Source organism: Athene noctua, chromosome 5 (assembly GCF_965140245.1).
Source record: "Athene noctua chromosome 5, bAthNoc1.hap1.1, whole genome shotgun sequence".
Classification (NCBI taxonomy): Eukaryota; Metazoa; Chordata; class Aves; order Strigiformes; family Strigidae; genus Athene; species Athene noctua.
The window spans coordinates 51,307,555-51,335,222 of NC_134041.1; the positions used below are offsets into that span (position 1 = coordinate 51,307,555).

Here is a 27,668-nt window from a genome sequence, read left to right on the forward strand (position 1 = left end):
GCATGCCCCGAGCACCGCCGCAGAGCCGCGCTGCCTCGGGCACGGCACCCCCAGCAGCACCCCGTGCCACGGGCAGTGCAGCCCAAGACCACCCCGCAGCCCCACCGCTGCAGCTCTGGGACCGCTCCTCCCTCACCGGACACTGCACACCGGGGCAGCCCCTGCGCCGCGGCCCCGGGGCTGTCGGTACCCGGCCCCGGCCACACGCGGGCGCCCCCGGCCCCGGGCGCGGCGCCTCGGGGCGGCCCCGTCGCACCCCGCCCTCCCAGCCCTCGCGCAGAGGGGCGGGGCGGGGCCGAGGAGGCGGTGGCCGCCCCCAGGCAGCGCCTGCGTCCCCGCGCCGCGCGCGTCACCGGTCTCGGCAGCCGCCGCCGGCCGGCGTCCCCGCCGCGATTGGCTGCCCGCGCTCCGCCCGGGGCGCGCTGCAGGGCCGCGATTGGCTGGAGGCGGGGGCGGGGCCGACGGCGGCGCGCTGATTGGTGGCGGCGTGTGGCGGCCCCGCCCCGCCGGTGAAGGTGAGCGTCTCCTCCAGGCGCCGCGCGCTGTCCGTAACGTAACGGAGCGGAGCGGAGGGGTCGCGCCGCGCCGCCATGGCCGCCTCCATCTTCGCCGCCGTGCCCCGCGCCCCGCCTGTTGCCGTCTTCAAGCTGACGGCGGACTTCCGGGAGGACGGGGACGCGCGGAAGGTCAACCTGGGTGTGGGCGGTGAGTCCGCGGCCTCCCCCGGCGCGGCGGGGCCCCTCTCCGCGGGGCAGGCCGGCCGGTGCCCTTGCCGGAACGGCTGCGCGGCAGCAGCAGGACCGGGCTCGGAAGGTCACCGGGCCGCGGCGAGGCTGGGTGACGGGGGCGGGCAGCGGGTGGCCGGAGAGCGTCAAGGTCGTGGGGGCGGCCCCGCGGTGGCCTGCCGGCTGGCCTCGCGTGTCGGTGCCCCGGGCAGGCCCCGCCAGGCGCCGGGAAGCCCAGCGTCTTCCCGGGTGTGGAGGGGACAGCTCTCCCTCTTCTCGCAGCCTACCGCACGGACGAGGGGAAGCCATGGGTCCTGCCGGTGGTGAAGAAGGTGGAGCAGATGATCGCCAATGACCACAGCCTGAACCACGAGTACCTGCCCATCCTCGGCCTGCCCGAGTTCCGTGCCAACGCCTCCCGGATCGCCCTGGGTGACGACAGCCCCGCCATCAAGGAGAACCGGGTAGGTGGTGGGCAGGGAATGAGACTGCTCCTTGCTCGGGAAGCTGCTGGGAACCCCGGCGTGTCTCGGTAGCAGACTGAGCAGAAGAGCATAAATGTGCGGCGTGACTGCGTTTTGGCAGGATTTGGGGATTTCACTGACATGGTCTTTACTGGTTGTAGGTTACTTGATGAACCCGTGTACTTGAAGCTGTTTGAGCAAGTAGTCATAGTTTTTGGGAAAGGCCAGATGTGGGCTGTGACAGGAATTGTTTTTTTCCCTCATTTTTTAATGGCTGCCCCATGGGAACTGAAGTCAGATCATAGACCACCTTTCCTGAAATAAGCTACTGGCGGGGGAACCTGCTCTGTGCCAAAAAGCAACAGGAATAAACTGGAGTCTATTTATAACTGTAGAAGGCATCAGGATGGGCCTGAGCACCAAAGGAAGTTGAAGACTACTGGAAGGGGATAGTGCCCTGGCTGGGGTGACTCCAGGGAGCACGTCTAGGATCCTGTGTTGCTCTCCCAAGTGCTGCTGTGCTCTGTGCACCGACTGACCTGGGTGGAACCTGCTGGCAACTCTCTCTGTTGCAGATCGGAAGCGTTCAGTCCTTGGGTGGCACGGGTGCTCTGCGTATCGGCGCAGAGTTTCTGAGACGGTGGTACAATGGAAACAACAACACAACGACCCCGGTCTACGTCTCTGCTCCGTCCTGGGGTGAGTGCTGTCATCAGTGCTGCCGCCTCTTCACAGGGAGCCCTGTGGGTCAGCGGGTGAGGGAGGAATGGCAGGAGCCTGAGCAGTGAGAAGGGGCCTTCTCCTTGTGAGTAAAGGGAGAGTAAGTATCTCCATTGTGTTTTGGTGATATGTAGGAAGATACTGGGACTGGAGAAGAAGGTGGCTTGCTGGAGGTGGAGCCTTCTTTTCTGAAAAGTGATTTTTTTCCTCAGAGAACCACAATTCTGTGTTTATGGATGCTGGCTTTAAAGATATTAGAACCTACCACTACTGGGATGCTGCAAAGAGGGGTCTGGATCTCCAGGGGCTGTTGGGCGACATGGAGGTTAGTAAAACGCATAGGACAGGCTGAGCTTGGTGCTGTGCTGTCAGCACCTGGCTGGGCTATTGCGTGCTCTGCCTGGAATTGGATCTCTGCGAAAGAGACTGCTAGTGCCCAGAGCAGTTCGGGGCCTCTCCCTCTGCTATGGGTGCCCAGTCTCGTCCATGTGTGTGACCAAGACCTGCTCTCGCTCTCTCCTCAGAAAGCCCCAGAGTTCTCCATTTTCATCCTCCATGCCTGTGCGCACAACCCGACAGGCACAGACCCTACTCCTGAGCAGTGGAAGCAGATTGCTGCTGTTATGAAGGTATGGGCTGCTGCTGGGGCTAAAGCAATGCTGAGGGAACAGATAGCTCTTGAGCTAGCCAGAGCACTTGTATCCAAAATAGGCTGTAGGAGATCGCATGAGATGTGGCAGGAGCTGGAAGAGTCCTGCAGGGCAGGTGTTGAAGGGAGAGGCTGACAGGATGCTGGTTGGATGACAGGATGCTGGTCTGCTCAGAAAACAGAATCATCTTAGTTCTGCTCATGCCTCCAAGTTTTTGATTTCAGTAGGGCTTAGGGATATGGTGTAGTTGAGAATGGTCAGTGTTAGGTTAATGGTTGGACTAGATGACCTTCAAGATCTTTTCCAACCTAGATGATTCTGCGATTCTGTGATTTTTCTAACTCTGTGCCATGGGCTGCAATGAGGTTTCTTGGACTGGAAAGATTATCCACAGGCACCTGCTTTTCACAGGTGCTGGATAGCAGGTGGTGCATCTCTTGTGCCTGCATCCTCAAATGCAGTTTTCTCCTGCATTTGAACCTTTTATTGACCACTTTAGTCTTCCTATTCTTTTATCCCAGTAGAAAAAAAATGTCCCAGTCTGGTATTGCTGGACCACGTTTCTTTTGTATTCGTCTGGAAGCTCGATGGTCCTTTTTTTCCCTCCTGTGGGGACAGTGGGGGGTAAAGTGAAGGTTGTGGGGAAGGGATTTCCCTCTAACACTGTTCCTCCTTGCAGCGCCGGTTCCTGTTTCCGTTCTTCGACTCGGCGTACCAAGGTTTTGCCTCTGGCAGCCTGGACAAGGATGCCTGGGCTGTGCGATACTTTGTCTCCGAGGGCTTTGAGCTCTTCTGTGCACAGTCGTTTTCCAAGAACTTTGGGCTCTACAGTGAGTGTCTGGCAGTAAGCTGGCCCAGTAGCATCATGCCCAGACAGATGGGGCTGGCATGCTGGGGGGTAGGGAGAGCTCTGCTTTGCCATGAAATGTGGGGCCAATGGCTCACGTCTCTTGGCTCATCCACAGATGAACGTGTGGGGAACCTGACTGTGGTGGGGAAGGATGCAGACAACGTGCAGCGTGTGCTTTCCCAGATGGAGAAGATTGTGCGCACCACTTGGTCCAACCCTCCCTCCCAGGGAGCACGGATTGTGGCAACTACACTTTCTTCCCCGCAGCTCTTTGCCGAGTGGTACGTGTTGCCAGGGCTGGTGGGAGAGGGAAAGGGGGGAAGCTGTCTCCCTGAGTGCCAGGCTTGGCCAGATGGCGCCAAACCAGACAGGTGCCTGTCCCCACGCTCTGCTTCCTGCTTGCTGCAGGAAGGACAATGTGAAGACGATGGCAGATCGGGTCTTGCTGATGCGGTCAGAGCTCCGGTCTCGACTAGAGTCCCTTGGGACCCCAGGCACCTGGAACCACATCACAGAGCAGATCGGCATGTTTAGCTTCACAGGGCTGAACCGTAAGTACACAGTGGCCTGGTGAAGGGAGGATTGGGTGAGGACAGTTTTGCTGGGGGTGAACTGGGCTGAAGCAGTCCAGGCAGGAATCTCTTGGGAACATCACTGAAGTCCTGGGATCACTGTCTCTGTGGCTTGGCAGGGATGAAGCATCAGACAGCATTTTAGTGGCCAGTGCTTGAAGTTTTCTGCTGGTTGTGAAAGATTCAAGCAGCCACAACTGATTCTTTGGGCTTTTCTGAGCTGTGGGGTCACTACTCTGACCTGATGTCCAATTGTTTCCCCAGCTAAGCAGGTGGAGTACATGATCAAGGAAAAACACATCTACCTGATGGCTAGTGGGCGCATCAACATGTGTGGCCTGACTACCAAGAACCTGGACTACGTGGCCAAGTCCATCCATGAAGCCGTCACAAAAATCCAATGAAGCCCATGAACAACCAAACTTAACATGAAGTCACCAAAGCCGTAGTGTGTAGTATGTGTCTTTCTGCTCATGGCTTGCCTTGTTCCACACCTCTTGGGGTTTAATAAAGATGGGAACGGTAGCTCAGTCAGGGATAATCATCTTCTGACCTTTTTGAAGTACCCCTTGCACTATGGTAAGCCAGTGCCCCCAAGAGGGTGGGGACAGCATGAGTCACCTTGTCTCTTACTTGACTGACAGCAGCCTGGTCTTCAGGCTCTTAATGCTGCATCTTTATCACATGCAAATCAACTCGTGTAAATGATCAGTTTGATCGAGGCCAGTGCAATGTGCTGTGGGATAACTGCCCAATCAGCTGGGATCTCGTACAGCTTATCAACTGATATCACTCAGTAGTATTTTGGGGAGGGGTGAAGCTGTTGCTGGCTTCCCCCCCCCCCCCCCCCCCCCCCCCCCCCCGAGTTCTGAGCCTTATGCGAGCAAACATTTGTAATTGTGATAATTGCTTCTTTGTGTTGCTGACAGAAAATTAAACTTCCATCTCAACACTACGCCTGCCTTCTGTGATGTCGTGCATTCAGGCTGCAATAACCTCTTCCCAGGCTGAGGTTAAACCTCAGCATCCTCGTTTGTCCACTGGGGCTTATCAAGGCTCTCCCTTTCTCCCTTGTGGTGTGTTGCATCTCTGATGATCACGGTTGCAAGTAATGGGGCACAGTCCTACTGGGAGAGTGTATTTGAGAGCTCCCTCTGACTCTACATGAAGCTGAGCAGTTCTTCCCATGTCTGTCTTGTGTTCTTTCTGCCCCCCTGCCCTGTACTGTCCCGCTTGTCCTGCTGGGCTGTATGTACTTGCTTTCTGGATGGTTGTGTGTTACTCAGCCATCTGGCCATCTCTCCCCGGCCCAGAGCTCCTGGCCTGCCACTAGCATGTAAAAAAACAGATCTTTCCTGTTTTTCCTTCTCAGCAGGCCCCTGGTGAACCACCACCACCTCCCCCTGGCTTCAGCCTTTGTTTCTGGCACTGAAAAAGGTCTGGGACCATCTGCTGCTGCTCTCTGCAGTCCCTGTTTGCAGATCTATTTGTCAGCTATTACCACCACCTTGACAGAGCAGCCTCCTGCAAGATCTTTGTGAAGAAAGGGGAACGTTCCTTTTCCTTGGGTCAGTTACTGATAGTCACTGTTCCCCTGATGGATTTTGCTTGTGCTGTGTCTTAGACAGTAAAGGTGAAAATGGTGCCTTGTTCCCTTGCTGTGTTTGCCAAGAGATAGTGTGTGGGATCTGTTTGTCCTTTTCAGATTAGTGCTCTTGTCACATAAGAGGGTGAGCCAGAGGCAGCCTTTCCTCTGTGCAGGTAGAGAGCTTTTTCTCCTTGGTGTCCATCCACAGCTGGGATGATGGGGTGGTGGTTAAAGGATGACTTCTAGGGGTGATCTCAGGAGATGGACTTGAAGGAACCAACTCTGCTTTATTTCTGACCTCTGCATACGCTTCTGTCCTTACAGACCTCTAAGTGTGGAGCCTGGTCCACCCCATATGATCTGTACCAGTGCTTTGCTAGCCTTACCAGCCTTGTTTTCACTAATGAGTGACCTAAATTTCTGCAGTGTAAGCTCATTACCCATGATCCCATTTACCATGGCAACAGAGAACAGATTATTCCTTTCCTCTTTGCAACAGGTTTTTATGTATTTGAAAACTTCCTCTCTCCCCTTTGCATCCTTCACCAGTTAAGATTAAACGACCTTGTTTCCTTCAGCCTTTGGGGTAGGTTGTTTTCCAGCCCTTGCTTTCCTCTGGCCTCCTTTCAATTGCTGTGTGTTTCCTTAGAGGGGCAGTGCCCAGACAGGGATGCAGTTACTCCAACTGAAGTTTTATCAGCACTGGTGGACTACAAGATTTCTGTCGTCGTGTCAGGCTGTACTCCAGCATAGGTATCCCACTATTGTGTTTGCAGTGGTATGATATTACCTCCTGTTCTTCCCCAGTCCTTGTCTGCACGGCCATGGTGTAACTGTACTGCTGAGGGTTTTCCTGTCAGCAAGAGTGACAGAGCCCAAGTTCACAGGGAGAAATTGGGAAGCACTTGCTGACCTGGTCCTCTACATGCTCCCTTTGGTGATGCTGAGTCCTGTTACTCCAGCCACCTCTGGCTGCAGGTATGAGGGCAGCCTAACATGGTGGGAGAGGTGAGCATGCCTTTCCCTACACCCACTGACACAGACAGGGCATTGCTCAGGGAAAAATCACTTTTAATGTTAATATCCCCGTTGCGTTCAGCCTCTACAAAAACTACTGACTGGTCTTTACCAACCTGAAGGCTCGGCGTGAGCCTCCCTCCCACAGGCAGCCATGTCTGGAGAGGAGGATGGTTCAATCAGCGTGGAGCAGCCCTCCCCAGGCAGGGGGGCTGCGCTTGGCGGTGAGCTGGGCTCCCTGCCCTGTGCCTAGCAGGGGTTCAGGAGCGCCGGGTTGTGTTGATGGTCAGCATGCGCAAGGTGCTGCAAGTGTGTGTCACTAGGCACAACACAAATGTGTGCTGGGGCCCTGAGCGGCATGTGGTACCCCCCAAATAGCACATTCTCCTCACGGTGGAGACTACATCTGTGCAGCACCCAGCACTGAAGGGCTCCAGGCCTTGCTGGGATGGGGATGGTAAATGATGCTAAGGGCAGTTCTGGGTTGGGCCGCCCCTCCTTGCTCTGCCTGCAGGGACACCATGCCAGATACTTCTCCACTCTTCCTTTTTCCACCTCTTCCTTGAGATCAGATGCTACCAGGGAGCAACTGGGCGAGGGCCCTTGGACTCCAGCTAGTTGGTCCAGGCCGCCTGGGTGGTTCAGCCCCACCGGGGGCACATCCTTTCTTGCCAAGGAGTGGGGCTCTGCACAAGTCCTGCAGGGAGGGGCGGCACGAGCGGGCAGGTGGGCGGGCAGGCAGCGGGCAAGTGCAGACCTGCTGCTGTTGAACGTGAGCCTCGTGGCAGGAGACCCTCATGCTGCAGATCTGAAAGACACAAGCAGAGCCTGGTGCAGGCATCCAGGGCTTGCCCTCCCTGACCTGCTGCTCCTCAAGCCTTGCAGCATTTTCCTAGCCAGGCTCAGTGATACTGGTGCAGACACACATTTCTAACTGTGAAAACATGAGTCAGAGTCTCAGTCTGTCTCCAACATCCATTCCTGCCCTAAGGATGGTTGGGGTCTGCTGCTACATCCCTTGATCCTGCTTCAGCCCACAGCGACACATGTACCTGCATGGGCTCCAAACCACATTGGTTGGTTTTGCCACTTGAAACTGAATAGCCTTTATGCTATTAAAACTGAGCAACCTCCCATTTGCTGGGGAAGGAATATTGCACAACAGGCAGGTTCCTACCTCCAGTCTGCGTGGGCCTCCAGCACTTTGCTCCGGCCACACTGCTGCTCAGGTGATTAACGGGGTGAGATTGGAGCTCTCCTCTGGTGTCTTCTCACCCTCCGGTGCTGGCCGCTGTTTGCGCCCACCTGCAGCAGCAAGGGTGCCTAAGGCTGGGGTGCTGGAGGCCAAGGGTGCTCAGGATGAGGGATGTATAGGGTTGAGCCAGGACCACATGGCTGGCTCTGCCTGAGCTAGCCCTAGGTGCAGTTTTGCCTGCTGCTGGGGTAATGCTGGAGAACTGGACTGCTCCCCTGCTCCCTGCCAGCCCCATGCAGGGTGTCCCCAGCATGAGGCTGGGGAGCAGCTGACCCGGGCAGTAGGGTCCTGGAGCAGAGCTCTCCCCTGGGTGCTCCCTCCCCTGGGTTAGTCACTCACTGAGAGATCTCAGCAGCCTCCTGCCCAATGTCTCCTCAGAGCTGCTTGGCGATGAGGTGGTCCCAGCCTCTCTGCCTGGGGACTCTGCCTCCAGGACGATGTCACAGCACTCACTGTCTGCAAAAGCCCAGAGTGGCTGCAGCACCCCGGAGCACCACAGCCCTCGCCACCCCCAGGGCTCTGTGTGTGTGTGTGTGTGTGTGTCCCGGCCAGACTCACTTTGCCGCTTGCTGTTCTCCTCGTTGTCAGCCAGCTCCTCCTGGATGAAGGGGATGCCCTCCATGCGCAGGAATACTGACTCACTGGGACTGTGCTGCCCCTCGGAGTGGCTGCCTGCAGGGACACAGGGCAGGCAGGCATGGTGGCAGGGTGGGAGGTGCTGTGCCCTGGGGCAGGACGCAGCATGATGCCAGCCACAAAAGCAGGTCCCAGTGCCAGGGACCCGCAGGGGACACGAGCACATGGTGATGAGGAATTACATGCCTGCACGGTTGCACTCACGTGCAGGCGCAGAACATCCGCAGGTGTGTGCATGCAAAAGCCCATGTGCCCCAGTCCACATGCAACTGCATCTCAGCAGTGGTGTGCCCGTCATGCCAGCAGGTCCCAGCACAGACCCCCCCAGGGGACACGTGGCATTGGCCTGTGGCAAGGAAGGGGTGCTGCTGGGTGACTCACACATAACGCTGTTCCTCTCATTCATGAGGGTGGTGGGGTCCTCCTTGGGCGTCTGTGGGGTTCCCCGTGTGGTTGAGGCCTTGGTTGAATCCCTGTCGAAGGCCTCTATGTCGGGGGACTGGGGTGAGCTGTCCATGCGGCTGGCCACCAGCGCGTTGTGGTACTGCTGCCGGGTGACCTGATACACAGACATGCACACCCAGCTCAGTAGGCACCAAGTCCCACCAGGACACCCTGGGAACTTGGTGGCAGTAAGCCCCCAGGTAGCAGGAGTGTGGGGACTCCCCAGCACCCACTGGGCATCCACCAGGCTCTTGGGACAGAGCAGGTCGAGTGGGTGCCTGAGCAGGGGGTGGCCAGCGTGGGCCAGTCCCTGCCAGCTCAGCAGTACCTTAACAAACTGCACATCACAGAGGATGTGCACGGAGTAGTCGGGTGTGTAGACGTTGTTGCTGCTGCTGTGGAGCTGCGTGGTGCTGCCCCCATAGTCGTTGTGCTCCCGGTTGGGGGACTCAGAGCGGTTGAGCCCGCTGCACCGTGACGGTGACCTGTTCACTGTGGGAGGAGACAGCAGAGAGGCAAGCACTCACTCTCATGCATGGTGCTGCTTGAGCCCCCAGTGCCACACAGGGCCAGGGTGGACCCATCATCTCCGGCAGCTGTTCCCCACACACTCCGGGGCTGGCAGGGGCCTAAGGGGACCTGCACTGGGGGTCTTCCTTGGTGCACGCTGGCAGCAGAGGCTCTGAGCCATGCCAGCCCCATGCAAACCAAAGGGACCAGGCAGGCAGGCGTCCGACCTGGCGCTGGCTGCAGAGGTTAGGGCTGCTGCCTGCCACCTGCCTGCCACACCAGCTGACTGACAGCTCTCCTGCTAACACAGGCCTTCTGCATGGCATTTGGCACAAAATCTCCTGGCTGCAGCTGGCAGCCCACGGGGTTTACTTAACCTGCCTTGAGGGCACATTCCTGTCCACCCCGACTCTGACAGAACAGGAGCAGAGGCTGCCATGGCAAGCTGGCCTGTCACTCACGTTGACTGATGGCCTCTGACACACGGTGTGATGGATTTTGTCTGCTCAGTGATTTATTAGGGAACAAAGGCAGCTTGTTCCTTGCACGGGTGATGTCAACATCTTGCTGACTTTGTTCTGCTGCTAAGACGCCCTTCTATTACCCGGATTGCCAGAAAACAAGCAAAGCAGAGCAGTGTGCACGCAGGGCTGCAGGTAACCATGGTCAGAAGCACAAAGTAGCAAGAAAACCCAAGCACCAAGTGCAGGAAATTACAGAACTGCACACCAAAGAAAGCCTGAGCCATCCATGGCTCCCCCCGGTCCCCATCCCATTCTTCCTGGGGTTTGCATGTTACTGGGGAGGCTGCAGCAGGAACAGGGCTGCTGCCCCCCGCCTCGATCACCCATGCTCCTACCAGTGAGGGTCTGCCCGGGGCAGGGTGCCATGGGTGCTTCTCTCCTGGTGCTGCTTGGCATGTGGAGCAGAGGGGGCTTGGTGCATCATGCACAGGGAGCTGGAAAGAGCCTGGCACATGCAGATGTCCCTGCCCAAACCTATGCCCTGTTACCTGGAGAGCCAGCCAGGGAATCCCCTCTGCTGAAAGCGAAGGTTCGGGACACTGAGACAGGCACTGCAGAGAGAGGGAGACAGAAGGACGGAGGGGACAGGGGAAGGCGAGGGATGGAGGTGAGGGTGGGAAACAGACCAAGAGAAAGAATGAGAAAAAGAATCATGTGCCAACAGCCCTGGCTGGGCTACACCACTGCCTCCAGTATCCCTTCCCAACCCCTCTTACACTCTCCTGCTTCTGCTCTGGGGAGGCACTTGCCAGCCCTGGGACAGGGACACAGACCTGAATGCTGTAAATCAACAGGCTGCTCTGCGACAAGGTAAGAGGAGGTGCAGCTGGGGGGATCAGCTCCTGCCAGGCCTGTCTGCACAACCACACATCTCCTTAGAGCCATGGTGTGGGCACAGAGCATCTTCCATCAACTGAATGCTGGCATTGTGCTCCAGCCCTTCACCAGCTGCTGCCAGGAGAGGGGACTTTGCGGTCAGCTTGTGCCACCTATGAGGTTGGTGGAAGCTAGCCCAGGTCACTCTGCTTGGCATCTGGGATGCTTCTGTGTGTGCAGGCAGGTGGCAGAGAGGGAATGTGCTCTGCAACAGCCTCTGCCTCCACACAGCCCCAGAGGTGCAGGCAGGGGCCAGCATGATGCAAAGCAAAGGCATTCATGCCCGCTGACTGAAGCTCCCTGCAAGGCCCTGAGTCTCAACAGTTTTGGGGCAATGCCGAGAAGAGCCACTGGGAGCTGCCCCACACGGAAACTGCAAGAATCCAGGACGCTGCGTCTGGGGATGCCTGACCCATTGCCACAGAGAGGGCAAACCACTGGAAATTCACTTTCCACGTTTTATTGCCATGGGTTACAGCAGCAGTGACAATTTCAAGGGCAGGCATTCCCCCTCCCTGTGACTCGCTGCCTGCAGGGAGCTGCTCTGCTGCCCTCCACAGCATCCCTGGGCAATGTCACAGGGGTGCAGGGCTCCATGGGGGACCATGGAGAGACCGGCACACAGCCTGAGCGATGCACTCGTTAACACCTCCTGATGCCTCATCTTTGCTCTCACTGCTGGCAGTGCCCACCTCGAAAAAAGCAGCGGGAGATGTGAGCCAGCTGGCTTCCAGCCCCCTCCTCCAGCCACGACCATGCTTCCCCCAGCCGCCAGCCCTCCTGCCTGAGGCACGCTGCCCTCCTGCCAGGCACTGTGCCCGCAGCATCGCTGCAACACTCTAGGAACCATCTGCTGCCTGTGCGATTAATGTTTTCAAATTGCTTCAAAGGTAAAACCCCTAGGAAGGTTTCCCTGCAGGCCCTTCCTGATCTCCCTGCTCTTCCCCCCGTAACTCTTGTTCTGTGTTCTCCCCTGGATCGAAACCTTCTGCAAATAAAAGTCCAAGCAAAGGGACTAGTATGAAGCACTGCCCAGAACAACCTGACCCAGCCAGGAGCAAAGGACAGGTTGATACCCACTAGTGCTCGCTCCCTGCTCTCACTGCCCGACCCGCTGCGGGGCTGGTGATGACGGGTCTCTGCCACCGCACCCCTGCCCCAGCCGCCACAGCCAAAGATCACCTGGCAATAAAAGAGTTGCATAACAACAGTTAATTAATAACGAATTTTAAATGCTCGAGGGTTAATGTCTGAACTCTCTGCTGTTACACACTGCTCAAACTCATTTCTGCTGGGCTTTGCTTCAAGGAGGAAGGAGGATGCCAGCTAGACAAGGGAGATACCCTGTGACCTCTGCCCCCCACCATGCCTCCTCGCTGGCCAGGAGTGCAGCACCACACACGTTCCGCAGCAGGCAGGAGTGGCAGGATGGCAGAAAACATCTTGTGACACAGGATCACGCGTGGGCGCAGGGAGCCCTGGAGCCCTGAGCAGCAGCATCCTGACAGGCGTCACTGCGGACAGGTCTGGCCGCACCGACACAGCCCCCACGGTGGCTCATGCCCTGCCTGTCCCATGGCCTGCAGGCAGCACCCACTGCCTGAGCCCTGGTTGGGGCCCTGGGGACAGTCATCGAGGACATGGGGGCATTGGGCCACACAGCAATGTCCTGGGGGAAAATGGATGCTTTCTTTATTCCCTCTGTCCAAACCAAGTAAGCTGTGGACACACAGAGGAGCAGGATTGCGCACTGCAGGGTTAATCTAGCAGTCCACAAGCCAGCCTTTTGAACGGAAGCAGGCAGGCAGCAAGAAATAGGTGAACCTTAGAGCTGCATGCAGACTGGAATGCATAGGAGTGACAGTCACCGTCCCTTCTCTCTCCATGACATCCCTCCCTACATCTTCCTAAAGGTTGAATTTCATGGGTTCTTGTTTTGATTAGGCACACAGAGCATCCTTGGCTTACCATCAGCACTGCAACATCTGGGGTTTGGGATGAGGCATGTGCCAGACTGGTGGTGGGCAGCACCTCTGCCTGTTCCCAAGCCATGAGGCACTAAAGGTTTGCAGGGGTTATCAGCAAAGAAGGGGGAGGCTTACAGTCTCCCCTGATCAGAGCTCCCTCATAACTCCTGTAAGCAGGGGATCTGCTCATTAATCCATCAGCTCTGCAGGTAGGGAATTTACTGGGACTGGGGCATCTACTTTTAACTCAGCTGATTTCCCCCACCTGCATGTGCAAACAGCTCACAGATAAATTGACCCATCTCTGCAATTCCCAACCAGTTCCTGTGTCTCCAGCATGGGACTCCTGTTCAGCTCATGCTCCAGGCCTTGGGAATCCAAATGGGCCCAGTGGTGTTACACTGAGACCTAGATGCACCATGCCAGAAGTCACAGGGTTTACTGCTCCCATCCACAAGGGCATGCTGCTGCTCTTGGGCGGTGTCCCTTGCAGTGCCCAGCCATGCTGAGATCTTCCTGCAGGGATCCAGTGTGTGGCTGAAACCTCAGAAGTCCCTCTGCAGGGATTCTGCTCCATCAGCCCCTCAGCTCATTGTTTCTCCACCAAGTTTTTTAAAGGGAGTGACCTTGGTGCAGAGCCTGAGCTGCTCTGTGTGGGGTGTAAACCCATACCTCCTGCAGCCAGCCAGTGCTGCCGAGGAGAGATTTTAGAGGCCAAGCCTGCCCCAAAACACTTACATAGGAAGGAGGATCCAGCCAGGCTGCCCACTTTCCGCATGTCGTTATCTGAAATGACAGCTGGAGGTGTAGGAATTGCAGAGGAAGGGCTCCCCCCTGCCCTGTGCCTCACAGCAAGGCCACCACACCCCACGGCCAGCCCCTTCTCCTGGCCACTAGCCAGCTTAGCCCTGTGGAGGCTGCAGAAGTGAAGGCAGGGCTGGAGGGAGCCCACAGAGCTCTTACCTGATGAGACGACAGCCATGATGGCAGGGACACCATAGTAGGTGAACGCCCCATTCTCAAACCGCAGCCCTTCCTTGCCGACTTCCACCTCCACTTTCCCCTGGAAGAAGGAAAACCCTCTGAGACAGGCACCTCGCGGTCCTTACCACTGACCCACCCAGGGCTGCAGGGACCCCCGCTGCTCTGTACGAGAAGATGGGCATCTCTGCTGGCAGAAGTAGCCCAGAGCAAGTCAGCAAGGAGAGACGGGCCACCTCCTGCCACCCTCTGCTTGCCACTGCTCCAGGCACCTGCAGGATGAGGATGAAGTAGTCAACGGGACGGTTGCGCTGGTAGAGGTAATGCTCTGCTGCCTTCTTGTTCTTTCGGTCATACTTGAGCTCCTGGATGACATTGGGGTGTTTCAGGAGCCGCAGCAGGATCTTCTCGGAGAGGTACGGCAACTTGAAAGGCTCCACTTCTAGAGGGGAGGCAACACATGCTCACTCAGTGGGGCCAGGGCTGCCATGAACCCCTTGTCCTCTGAGCTGCATGGCCTCAGCCTCAGCACCACACTGCACAGAGGGGAGCCAAACGCAGACCAATGATGGTGGAGCAGCAGGATGCCCACGGTTGGGGTCCAGGTAGGTGAAAACTGCTCGCTGAGGGGAGGCCTGACCCAGGAACAGCTCAGCGATGCCCTGCAGGGCTGGTGCTGCTGCAGGGAGACGTGGGGCTTGCACAAGGACAAGGGTACCTGTTGCCATGAACCGATGCGTAGCCAGAAGGAGCTGTGGGGAGATCTTCACCTTCATCTCGCTGTCTGAGAGCCTGAAGATGGAGAAGTCTTGGGGCTTGCGTCCCCGGTGGGGGACCCGTTCCTTCTTCCGATTGTCCGCTGCGGGGCAGAGAGCAGAGTAGTTGCCCACCTGCAGCAGCCACAAAGCCACCACAGCTGCAGGGCCCTACACCACATGCACACATATAGAAAGAGGCACATCTTGCTGCACCCAAAGCAGCAAGGTGCACAAAATGTGCCATGCATCACAGCCTTGGGAGCCGCTCCCTGGGGAGGGAGCAGGGTGGCGAAACATGGTTCTTTCTCAGGAACAAGTCCTGGGTTGCCTCGGCTCGGCGCACCACACAGAGTTGAAAAGAAGCTTGGGAACCACCCATGGGCACTTCACGCCCAACACAGGTGTCCCCAGGTCAGGCCCTGCCCAACCACTGGCTGCTTGATGCTTATCTTGAGCATTCAAGACTCCCTGACATCTGACCAGCACCTCTCCATCATTCTTGCTTTTCCTACCATGACTTTGAATTGCTCTGGGGAAGGACTGTGATTTGCTCTGGCCTGTTTCCTACCCACATGCCTGTCTGTCTGTGCGGGCTCCCACCCTGGCTCCTGCAACCGCAGTAGCTGCTCTGGGACACTAACTGTACAGATCCGTCTCATCCAGGATCTCGGACTTGATGATCTCCTCAATGACATCCTCCAGGGTGACAATGCCCATCACCTCGTAGAACGGGTCTCCTTCCCCTTCATTGTTCACTCGCTGCACGATGGCCAGGTGGGACTTTCCTGCAGGGGGAGAGCAGAGTGGCAGTGAGACCCTCACCCCTGGCAAGAGGGGTCCCCAGCACAGCGGGCTGGCAGGCGGACAGGGCTTGGTGGGAAGCACAGATCACAGCCAAACCTCAGAAGCAGCCACTGTCATTCAAACCCACCCCAATCATGCTACCCCAAGGAGAAGGGCTGGACACACAGCCCAGCCTAACAGGGCTGATACTCCTCAGGCTGATTTCTAGGTGTCACAGGACTCTGCTTGGCTCTTTTTTGGGGCCGCTTGCTTTCTTTACCCAGGCAATCTACTGCAAGTCACTCCGTTTAGCTCCTTGACAGCCTCCTGTGCAGGACTGAATTGTACTTTGTGCCAGCTGCTTCTTGCTTACCCTCAGCTTCATTGGCATAACTAACAGAACAAGGAGACAGCATCCTCCAGCACAGAAATGTGTGTCCGTCTCTGGGCTCTACTGGTTTCCCTCATCCTCCTGGTGTTTTCCCATTCTGTTGTTAATTATCTTTCCTATCAATTGTCAGGAACAGCTCCCCTACTTCTTTCTATCCATCACTGTCTGGACTGATCCTAAAGCTTTTCTCAGAATACAGGCAAAGCCTTCAGCTCCTCAGAACAGCAGCTGGTTTTAATGCAGAAATGCACATGTTTATTTGCAGCTTTCAGCCCAGCTCCTGCAGAATTCTTGGGTGAACCATCTGGACGCAAAGGCTGAATGCTTTTCAAGCCATCAGCTTGCGTGTGAATGTCTTCTTCAAACCCTGCCCCTAACAGCACCTCCTCTCCAGCACCTTAAACAAGCAGACTGGGACCAGGACCTTCAGCTGCAATGATGGTGACTCCTGCTTGGAAGTCACAGTGTCTCGATTACAGATTCAGCTTCGTCACTTGCCCCAGTAAGCTGGCAGCTCTGCTGACACATTCCCAGGCTTCTTGCTCTTGGCATACTAGAAACATCACTATTTGTTTTCACATGTCCAGCTCTCTGTAAGCTGTTTTGACTTCTTCAACTCCTCCCCTTCTTTATTGTCTGCTCTGATTTTATGCTCCTGATCAGTAGCTTGACCAGAACCCAACTTCCAAGCCACAGACAACTTCTGGGTTTCTAGCTCCAGTGTATTCTTGGACCTACCAACAAACAGCAGATTTTCTTACTGCCCCTATGGTTTTGAAGCTGCTCAGCAATGCACACAGGTTTTGACCCTCTAGTTTTACTTAAAATGCTAAAAATGTCCTTTGTTGGTCCCACAGCCAACAACTTTCCCTCCCTCCGTTTGCTCTGCAGCCCTTTGGTCTCCTGTTGCAATGCCTGCACAAACCCAACTGTACTGTGGGCACTGCAGGGACTTTCAGAAACCTGCAAATGCCTATTTTCCCCACGGGCCTGGAGCTGAGGTCTTGAACAGCAACGGTCACCCAAAAGGGGAGCAGGCCCCCTCTGCTATGCAGCTATCTCTGCATCTTCTTCTCCCATAAAGGAAGCCTCACAAACTCGCCTGCTGCTCTGGGCAGCAGTGTTTATCTATAAAGATGCAATAGGGGTGGGCTCCTGCCTGCTGCACAGCTCTCTCCTTGCCCGCCGGTGCCTTCTGGCTCATCCCCATGGAGGGACAGGGATGAGCGCATCCAGGGCAGCCTGGCAGTCCCACCAAACCCATCCTGCTGGGGACCATGCGACCTTCAAATAACCCTGCCCTGGATTTGAGATGAGCAAAAGATATTTCTCAGCCGAAGATCAGCACTGTGCATTTCTCACAGCAAAGCTTGGGCATTTTCCACAGTATAAATTCCCTCCTCCTCATACCAAGCTTTTATTGCAAGATTTCAGAGAGCAGCTCACTGCCTCCCACGCCTACAGAATTAGAAATGAGAACATAACATTGCAGCGAGTAGCACCAAGATGCACTTTAAAAAACCAAATCAATAGCCCTGGGGCACTGAAAATTCAGCATGTTCTTTGGACCAGGCTATTTCACTCCTTTTTGTACACGTGTTTGTGCATCTTGTCTGTTCAGTGGGTAATAAAGCAACACGACTTGAGACTTAAAAAAGAAAAAAAGCAGCGGAGTTGGCCGCAAGACAGCAGCAACAGCTACGTTTCATCTTAGCAAAGTCCAACTTTTGAAAATGTCTCCTTTGCCAAACCCCGCTCCCAAACACTGGGGCCATCTGGTCTCCTACAAGTCCTCGGGTGAGAGAGAAGAGGGGAGAAGTTATTTCTTTTGGCCAAAAGCTTGTTGTTAATGACATTTACATGCAACCCAAAACCACCGAGCCCTTACAAAAAGCTTAGGCACTACTTAAAGGCAGTCAGAGAGTAATGGAGGCAATTCTTTTTTTGGCCAAACACCTACATCGACACTGTAATTTACTCTGGAGCAGCCTCAGAGAAATGTGATTCCAGTTCCATGTTCACATAGCGGCAAATGAGATTATTCAGAAATAACCCAGCACCATTAGTCTTGGAGGAGACCCACGTTTCATTGTGCTGGGGGCAGAGCCAGGAGGGCTGTTAGAGTGCTCAAGAGTTCTTTATTTTCACAGAAAATAAACACTTGTAGACATGCTATAACCCCCCAGGTTTAGGCTTCCAAGCTAACACCCACATTAGAGATGGGGCAGGTACCCACCAATGGAAAATTGTTGTAATTCATGTGGTTGCTCTTGGCCCACACCGAGTGAGCTGATCCTAGTCCCTGCCCAGCCAGCTGATCACAAAACACCCCAAAGCCTGCTGCCATCCCTTGCAGAGCTGGGTGCAAATGACTGCTGCTCCCAGCTGGCCCCCACTCAGACTTGCCCAGATTTCCCATCTGAGGAACATGAGACCATTTACAAAGTCTTGCCCCTCAACCCGGTTGTGTCCTTGGTCTCCTCCAACCGCTTTTTTTTAACAGACCCTATATATTTGGCAGCAGAGGAGGGCAGGGGTTTGCTGGATGCTGCCAAGCTCAACTGTAGTCCCCTGCCACAGCCCTGGGAGCTGCTATACTTGCATAGAGGAAACTCAGTGGCTTTTAGAGCAGGTATGAGGGCAGAAGCTGAGCTGTTTTATGAGGTGGAAGTAATGTCCAAGGGAGGGTGGCACAGGAACAGACCTGGGGATATCAGAGGAGTCACATTCTCTTTTCCAGCTGTTATCATGCAGGTCTGTTTCAGTGGGATTACAATAGAGACAGATAAATCACTTAAACAAAACCCCAGACTTGATCTAAACCAGCTTTAAGATCTGTAAAACTGACTCCAAAAACCATGCTATTGTAACTGTTGCTTGATAGCTCAAATGAAATGAATTATAAGGGTGAGCTGCTTCCCCACTAGCAAGCTGTCACATGTGAATTTTACAGGGCTATCACTGATGCAGGAAAGCACAGTGAAACACTTGAGAATCAAAGCCTTGGTTTGGCAAATGCTAGAACAAATGGGCAATTAACTTTACTTGTGCAAATAGCTTCACCGGCCTCCGCAGGACTCCTCTCGCACAGGAAGTCTATAGGTGATTAAGTGTCTGCTCAGCATGGGATACAACTGTACTAAATTCTTTATGAGCTACATGAAATCTGCTCTTTTCAAACAGCAGCTTCACTGGAAAGTTAATGCCTCAAAATGCTAAATTACAGAGCTAATATAAACAGCTGAAAGCTTCCGGATGCAGCAAGCATCTGAGCAGATATCTAAAGCTTTTATGTCCATTTTTAGGAGCCTTGTTTTTCATAGGTACCTAAATGACCTTGAGCTCATAGATCCACCTCAAAGCATCCTCCCTGATGGGAGAACTGGGTCTGAACATATGGAAATGCCTTTACTTGTGGGAAAAAAAAGTGCTGTTGGCTGCAAATATAGCCCAGACTACTTCCTTATCATTTTTTTTATGTAGGTGCTCTGTCAGAGGAATGTTAAAGATGCTTTAGCCTTTGTCTCTCGTTCCATGGGATGAGCATTCTGAGCATGAAATTTATTTTCATGAATTTTATGGTAAGATCTATAGCTGTTACTAGGAGATCAAAGGTACAGACACAAGACATGAACCATTTACAGCTACAAAATGAAAGGAAAAAAGAAAAAAAAAAAAAAAGTAATTGGTAGATAAGGTTGATTTGTGAAACAACCGTGATGTAATTGAAATCTGTTTTCTGTGTGCTTTTCATCAGAGCTCTTCTCTGGGCCAGGGGCTGCGAGCATCTCTGTGCCTCCTTGCAGACCTGCATCTGAAGTAGGTAGGGACCCTGATCTGAACTTCTTGAACTGGAACCCTGCATGAGAGTGCTCTTGTATTGCCACAACTCGGCACTAAGGGTGAAACCACACACCTGAGGAGTTGCACCCAGAGGCAATGCATATCTACACCTAAATAGGGGGTAAATAACCAGGAGGGCTGCAGGGGCACTCATCTTTATGGAGAATCAGAGCTATGTCAAGGGGAAACTGTAAATCCTAATCTAATCCAGACCTTCCTGAGAGATGAGAACTTCACTGGCTCTAACAGAATACAAAAGCCTTTCTACTACTCCGCTTTAGTGCTTTTTCTAATGCTAAGGAAAACTGGGGAAAAGATGGACTATTGGGAATAGCTGATGTATTACCATTGACAAAACAGATCAGGAGGGTAAGGGGAAGATTAGAGGGGACACGGAGTCTCATCTTCCATTTGCTGTACAACAGCGTTCTGACCTCCTGGGTATGACCCTGCCTGCCCACACTCGGTGGGTCCCCTTGCATGTTACTTGGAGCCTAAGGAAGCCTACAAGGATTTCTGAAGCTAAAAACTTTTAAATAGCCAATGCAAAACCATTTTCATTGATGTCTGTAGCACAGGTCACTTTAATCTTTCTCAAAGCTCAGTCTGAAGGTGCCTTTGACAGTTCCCAAGAGGGATATGGCTGGTTGGGTGCCCCCTCCTCCAAGGACACAGCTCCCTTCTTGCTTTGCTGAACACCTCTCTGGAGCAGGCCTGCTCCTGGGCTTGCTGGGGTGGGGTAAAACAGCCCAGGGTTCATAACGTAAGATTTAGCAGTTTTGTTTTGAGGGAGAAAACAAAGTAATGTTTCGGGCAGAATTGCAGAATGAGTCACTGAAACTGTCTTTTATGTATCAGCACCTCACCCACTCTCAGCCTGGCAATCGCCCATGTACAGGATAGTTTCTGGGTAATAGCCCGCTCCTTAACCCATACAACTGGCTGGGGACATCACTGCTTCAGCCCATCAAGGTGCTCAAGATAGTGGCTATGACACTTGCAGAAATCTCTTGAAGCCTGATTTAAATTTCAAGCCATGCTTTGTGCTTGCAATGACTGAAGGCTCAGAAGGACAGCCAGAAAAGCAGCTGAAATTGTACTGATCCCAGTTCCTGGCAAGTGTAAGTACCTTCTCCAGCCACTTTCAATTTGAAGAAGTCTAATAGAGGCTGTGGAGTATTTTGAAAAGCAAAGACAGACCCTAGGGCAGAGAGCTGTCCTCTGCAGGACAGGCTGTTTTCCCTGCTAAGCCAGGAAGTTTTGTTTTGGAGAATTTACTTTTAGTAACTCTTAAAAGATGCCAAACCACAAATGGCTAATTTGAGTTGCACCTCAGCCTTGGCCCCGCTGCAGGAAAATGAACATAAGAGCAAATTTCTACTGTTCATCTGACAGAGAAAAATTACTTGCTGAAAGATGACACTGCTGTATATAGATTCCCCCAGGAAATTACTCAACAAAATCCATAAATGATTTGAGGAATCAGATAAGACTATGACTTCCCAAAGGCACCACAGACAAGGAGGTGGATCTCATGGAGGAGTTCCCCGTGAGGAGTTATATAACAGGACTGAAGCTGCAACGTGCATTGCTTTGGCTGTCTTCTAGGGATGGGGGAGAAACTGACTGCATCACCCAAAGCATTTCACACTGAATGAATGAATAAACCTTTCCTTCTAAATCCATATTCCCAAGGTGAAGTTTATCCTGCTTGGACCGCAACTGCCCCTCTACAATGCTTTAGCTTGTTAAATATGGTGCAGTTATTTCTCTGGTCTATTAGGTGTTTCCTCCTGGGAGCCTAGAATAAAGCCAGGTACTCTGAGATTTCCCAATACAAATTGTTCAGAAATTGTGTCCAAATTTTTTCACTCCTTCAGCAGTTTCAGCTTCTTTCAGGCTGCCAGTGGCAAAGTTACTATACTGGTATGTATTTTCTTATTTCTAGAGAAGAGGGGACATGTTTTGTGCAGTGTCCTCCACTTAGCACTTTTACGTAAATGCTGCACAACTATACACACCTTTTATAATGACCCTGTCTAACTTGCCTGAAAAGATAGCAAACTGGGTGTTCAGGCCTCAGTATTTATGAGTTCATTCCACTGAGTTTTGATGAGAAGATAAAGCCATCTTCTAGCATAAGTATTTCCTTCCTTCAGCTGGACCTGTCTCATGCTGCTGTAATATCATTCTTCAGTACAATTTTTGCAGCTGCCCTCCTCTTTTGGGCTGTAGGCTGAAGTCCAAGCTATCCTCTTGCAGGGCCCCCAACCCCCTGCCCCTGTTTGCAGCCTCCTCTGGGTTTTCTCCAGTTCCTATTAGTGGCCCCAGTTTAACCATCTTTCTCCAATAACTGGTGCCAAGAGACAGCAAATGATGCCAGCGGCAGCAGGTTTGTGAAGGAGCAGATGTGAAGGGTTTGACCAGTGCTGCTGTGATGGGGAAGGGCCAGGTTTTGTCACCCAGGAGCTCACAGCTGCTCTCGGGTGCTGTAACCACGCTGGGCCATTAGCTCTTATAGGTGCTACTGAAGCATATGTTACTATTTTCATACAATTTAAATGTTTTGGCAAGTTGATGCTACAGAGTGCCCTTCCCCCAGTCCATGAAGGATAATCCCACCTACACGGGATCCTGCTGGGAGAGAGGGGATCTGTGACATACATGGATTAAACTCAAGGCAAACATCAATGCATCTTAATGGAACTGAGCTCAAACAAGGTTAGGTGTGAGCATACCTAGAAACCAATGAAGGAAAATTTCCGCTCAAACCCCGCTATAAAAGATCAGAGAGGAAAAAAAGATTATTATCTTCATAGCTAGAACAGACAATGAGAGAAAAGAAATGCATCAGGTAAACAAGGATATAATAGAGTGTGATACTGGTGAGTAGGAGGAAAGGCGAAGTGCTGCCAGAGGTGTGAGCAAGAGTTCCAAAGTGCTGTATTTAGATCATTCCTTGACATTTTCAGTAAGAAAGAACAAATGTTTGTGTACTGTAGCAAGGAGCTCTGGCAATGAAATTATGTTACTCATACATTATCCAAAAAAATGACATTATTGGTATAGTGGATGTGACAGGACATTAATCATTAGTGAACAGATCAGAAGTATACACTGCTATCCAGGAAAGAAAGATACAAAATGTGATGGGTATTTTGTATAAACACTGTAGTAACAAAAAGAAAAAAGGGATACAAAACCTGTTTGAGTTAACCATAGGAGAAGGAAAAGAAAGCTGTCAAGCTTTCTCTAGAAGTCTGTCAGGGACCTAAGGAGCTGGAGGTGGTTATCAGTGCCCATCCTTACTGAAGACTTTAATTTCCTAGAAGGACACTGGGCCTTAGGAGAGGGAGCATTTGCTGTCCTGCAGGCATCTTGGATGTGTGAAGCAATGAATGCCTTCATTAAGCACTCTCTGAACCAACAAGCAATCAGCCTACTCTCTAATTAGTGGAGGTGTCACAGAAGACCTGGCCATGGAAAGCATTGGATCAAACAAGATATTTCACCGTAATTCAAACGGACACAGAAAAGGAGACAGTGATTAAGGTTCTTAATTACAAATGGGAAGTCTTTATTTTAGAAATTAAATAGTCAGTTGAACAGGGCTGAAACAGCAGTGGATGGGACTGACGGTAGTTGGGAGTGAATGTCTGTCACAGTGCAGGAGCTGCCACAGGAACCTGTATTTGGAACTGGTAAATGAGAGTTTAGGAAGGGTTCAGGGCTGGGCTGGGGTGTAGCTATCTAGAAACAGAGGGTGCTGGGGATGTCCAAGTGCCTGTAAATAAGGGAAAGAGGAATCATTAGAAAACAGCAACACCTGGGAAAGTGAACATTTTGGGGAAGAGGTGTAATTGCTAAACACCATGATGAGTTAGATACTAAGACCAAAGCGAGGCTTTTCAGCCATGTAATTTAGAAAACACAAGAGAAATGAGGTGGGAACAGAAGTAAGTTTTAGGGAGAGCTCTACATAGGGGCTGTAGCAAAATGCCCCAGAAGGCCATGATGGCAAACAGATGTAAGGAAGAGTCTGAAGCAAAATGCCAAGAGTTTAACGGAGCAAAGCTGAAGAAGGATGGATAATCTTAATTTGAGATGAGGACTAGCATGTAAAAGTGTAGGGCAGATAGCAAGGCTTGTTAACGCACCTGTCAGCTCAGGGAGTGACACACAAAACATCTCTGTTTGGTCAGGGCAGAGAGGATGGCAAGCCAAGGGCAGTGAGCTAAGCAACCACAAGTCCATTTCTATAGGTCTATTGATCCATAGGCTACCAGGCTATAGGGGGTACCTGGAGGGGGAAGTAGTTGAATGCATCAAAGTAAATCAGATAAAGTGCAGGGGAGGATGACTAAGGGGAACTGTGCCAAAGTCATCTGACATCTTTGGTAAGACTGAACTCTCTAGACAAGGGAGAGGTAGCGGAGACCTCAGGTGAACTTCAGTAATGTTGTAGTACCATGTGGGAAGCCACAGTTAAGAAGGAACTGCGAAGCACCTAAGGAACTAGGAAGAGGAGACACAACTGATTGTGTCATTGTGTCAGAAGGGGGAGAGGGGAGGAGAACTACTGCAGCTCATCAATGTTGAAGCCAGCGAGCAGTCTTAGTGCTTTTGCTAACACTCTCTATATGGAAAACGGGAAATTTGCTGACTTGTACTGTTGGCAGTTTCCAGTGCTGCTGAGGAGCAGAGAGTGTAGGTGGGGTGTGCCACATAGGACTCCTCTCCCTGTGATCCCGGGAGGCGTTGGGGACACAGCTGTGCACCTCCAAAGAAGATGCTGACCTGCCTGTATCTGATGATCACTTTCCTGGCACACAAGAAACATCCTATCCTCCCCTCCTCCCCGCTCTAAAACCGAGCATGGCAATGACTCAGAGGAGCTTTCTCTGTATCTGGGATGGACCAGGTTGGCCTTTCTCACATGATCAGCTCTGCTTGCGGCAGAGCAGCCCCAGGCAGCTGGGGAGCCAGTGCTGTCCTCCCACATTACATAATGCAGGATGTCACTGCTGCAGACATTTCTTAAAGACTCACACACCACGATATGACGTACTAAGTAACATGCAGCAAAACACAAGTCCCGGTGGGGGGAACAAACACATGCTGTGTGTATTCTCAAGGTATGGTTAATGAAATACAGCTCTCAGCATCTCTGGGGCTGCTGGCAGCTGCTGTGTTATGAATACTGTCACAGCTGTAAAAAAAAGGACAGCTCTAAGGGTTTAGGCTTTTCTTCTTTCTTTAAATCACTTGCATGGAAACACTTTCTAGACCTGCTTCTCACTGATTAGCTGAAAACATGAGAGCTAAGTAAGAAGATGCGATCTCCCACCATAAACTCCTCCACACAGAACAGAGTGGCAAATGTTGCCTTGCCTGGGCAGGGGTGCGAGGCAGGCACCATGTCCACTTTGCCAGACCCCCACAGAGGCATCAGCCCTGTGGGACAGGCTCACCTGCTGAGCCAGCAACCTCTGAGGCCAAAGGCTCTTACCATCTCCATGACATCGCTGGCATGACCAGCATCGCAGGCCCTCAATCCACGCGGGGGCTGTTCCACCGGGTGACACCAGGGTCACCGCCACAGCAGCGCATGCAGGGCCCAACTCCCCCCAGCATCCCCGGTACCTGCCGGGTCCTGCCAGGAGGCCGTGCGCCCTGGGCCGTGGGGGCTGCTGACCTGGGAATCACTGGGGGTGCAGAGGGGTGCAGGGGGAGCCCGGGGGGTAGCGGCCCGGCGGCCTCACCCTTCTTGAACTCCTCAAGCAGCGTGTCAAGGCGCGTGTCGTTGAAGACGCAGTGGAGCGGGCGGCGGTAGAAGCGGGTGACAGTCTGCAGGGGGGTGCAGTCATCGGGGTCGACAAAAGCCAGGTCCTTGACGAAGAGCAGGTCGACGATGTTGTCGCGCCGATCGCCTTCGTAGACGGGAATGCGGGTGTAGCCGGAGCGGAGGATCTCGGAGACGGTGGCGAAGTCCAGCACGGCATCGGCGCGGAGCATGAAGCAGTCGGCCAGCGGCGTCAGCACGTCCTCCACCACCTTGGTGCGCAGCTCCAGCGCGCCCTGCACCATGGCCAACTCCTCCCGCACCAGGTCGCCGTGGGGGCCGGCGGCGCGCAGGGTCTCCAGCAGCCGCTCCCGCGTGGAGAAGACGCTGAGCTCCTGCCGCAGCGCCCAGTCCAGGAGCCGGCTGAGCGGGTAGCAGAGGGGGAAGGCGGCCAGCATCAGCAGCCGGGTGAGGCACAGGGTGCGGGAGGCGATGGCCAGCCCGTGTCGGGAGCAGACCGAGTAGGGCAGCACCTCGCCGCCCAGGAACACGGCGGCGGCGCACAGCAGCACCGGCAGCCAGGGCGCTCCCCGCGGCCCGCCGGCCGCCGCCGCCGGCCCGCCGGGCAGCGAGGCGCAGAGCCAGCCGGCCAGCGCCGCGTTGGCCCCCGCCTGCCCCAGCAGCAGCGTGCAGAGCAGGTAGGTCCCGCCGCCGCCGCGCACCGCCTGCACCCGCCGCGCCTGCTCCCGCTCGGCGGCCGAGCCGCTGTTGCGCAGGACGCGGAGCTCCAGCGGGTCCAGCGAGAGCAGCGAGAGGCGCAGCCCGCTGAACAGCGCCGACAGCGCCAGCAGCAGCAGGGCGCCCAGCGCCCGCAGCCAGCCCGCCTCGGGCAGCGGCAGCAGCCAGGCGCCCAGCGCCGGGGCGGCCGGCCGGACCCGCAGCAGGAAGCCGCCCGCCGCGCCGTGGTGCGCCCAGGCCCGCCCGTCCCAGGCGCAGAGCGAGAAGAGCCGCCCGCCCGGCGCCGCCGCCGCCGCCTCGCCCTTGCGCGGCTCCCGCACCCGCACCTCGGCCAGCGCCGAGCCCGCCGCCCCGCCCGAGCGCAGCGGCCCCACCACCTCCACGTCCGAGGCCCAGGCGCTGCGCTCCCGGCACCGCTCCGCAGGGCCCCGCGCCGCCTTGCCCCCCCCCGCCGCCGGGGCCGCCTCCTCGATGAAGACCAGCCGCGGCTCCCGCTCCCCCGCCGGCCCGCGGCTGCCGTTGCCCTCGGGCGGCGGCTGGAAGTAGAGGCGCAGCAGGAAGCGGCTCCCCTCCGCCGCCTGCACCGCGCCGCCCTCCAGGGACACCCGGCCCGGCGCCGTGTCCTCGGGCCGCAGCCCCAGCAGCCAGGCGGCCCCGGCCGGCGGCCGCGGCGACAACGAGAAGAAGAGCAGCAGCACGGCGCCCCGGCTCCGGCCCCAGCCGCCGCCGCCGCCGCGCCCCGGGCCCGCCGCCGCCATGCCGCTGCGCCGGCACCGCAGCGCCCGCCCGCCGCACCGGGACTGCGGCGGGGAGCCGGCACGGCGCGGCGTGGCGCGGCGGCACACGTGGGCCGGGGGGGCGGGCAGCCGCCGCGCCACGTGCGACCGGGAGCCGGCCCGCCGCGCCCCGGCGGGAGGGGCCGGCGCAGCGGGGGCCGGCGCGGTTGGCGCCCCCGCCCCGCACGTTCCACGCGGGAGCATCCCCACGGCGGCCGGCACGGCACGCTCTCCCCGCAGCTGGTGCGACGCTGGCGGCGCTGCCCAGGAGCCCACCCCCGGGGATGCGGGGCCGTGTCCCCCCCTCCCCACGGCAGCTGGAGGGGTCTGCGGGCCCCGAGCAGCAGCGAGCCCCGCCACTGCCCTCGCTCCCGGTTTCGTCCCGGGTGCGCTGCTTGCGGGGGGCTGCGGGGGGGCTGTGGGGGCCCGTGCGCTCCGCAGTCGAGGTTCGCTGCAAGGATTCTGCCAGCAGTATCTAGAGCTGGGATCCGCAGTCAGCGTCCCTCTGCTCTCTGCTGAGGCCCAGCTCTCCCGCTTTTCAGTTCAAATTAATCTCCCTTCTTCCCGTCGAAGCGATTTTATTTTCTTTATAACGGGAGGCGGATAGTCGTTAGGTTTTGCACTCTTGCTAGGAAACAAATGTACCACACTGTGACATTGATTCTCATGTCTAGACCTGATGAGGAACATGGTACACAAACAGGGCTTAACAGCTTCAGAAGTATGTGCTGAAGAAGGCACTTGGGGACTGTTGAAACTTTTGGGTCTTCCCTGGACCAACATCCACAACAACCTTGAATCGAGGCTGAGAACTGGAA

The 27,668-nt window shown here is 54.9% G+C and overlaps 2 protein-coding genes across 2 annotated transcripts; one reads left to right on the forward strand and one right to left on the reverse strand.

Moving 5' to 3' along the window:
* The first annotated feature begins 497 nt into the window (after nt 1-497).
* Nucleotides 498-4,936, forward strand: GOT1 (glutamic-oxaloacetic transaminase 1). The gene is made up of 9 exons (XM_074907534.1): nt 498-705; nt 1,008-1,189; nt 1,765-1,888; nt 2,122-2,234; nt 2,434-2,538; nt 3,239-3,389; nt 3,525-3,690; nt 3,818-3,960; nt 4,246-4,936. Exons 1-9 carry the CDS (start codon nt 591-593, stop codon nt 4,383-4,385), a joined length of 1,239 nt encoding a protein of 412 aa, XP_074763635.1. The 5' UTR covers nt 498-590; the 3' UTR covers nt 4,386-4,936.
* Nucleotides 4,937-7,278: 2,342 nt separating this feature from the next.
* Nucleotides 7,279-26,832, reverse strand: CNNM1 (cyclin and CBS domain divalent metal cation transport mediator 1). The gene is made up of 13 exons (XM_074908405.1): nt 25,317-26,832; nt 15,179-15,322; nt 14,498-14,638; nt 14,052-14,221; nt 13,762-13,861; nt 13,537-13,584; nt 10,444-10,506; nt 9,250-9,413; nt 8,861-9,036; nt 8,400-8,509; nt 8,181-8,297; nt 7,764-7,891; nt 7,279-7,394 (listed from the first exon to the last, which is right to left on the reverse strand). The coding sequence occupies exons 1-12, from the start codon at nt 26,830-26,832 to the stop codon at nt 7,812-7,814; spliced, it is 2,829 nt and encodes a 942-aa protein (XP_074764506.1). The 3' UTR covers nt 7,279-7,394; nt 7,764-7,811.
* Between the last annotated feature and the right edge of the window lie 836 nt (nt 26,833-27,668).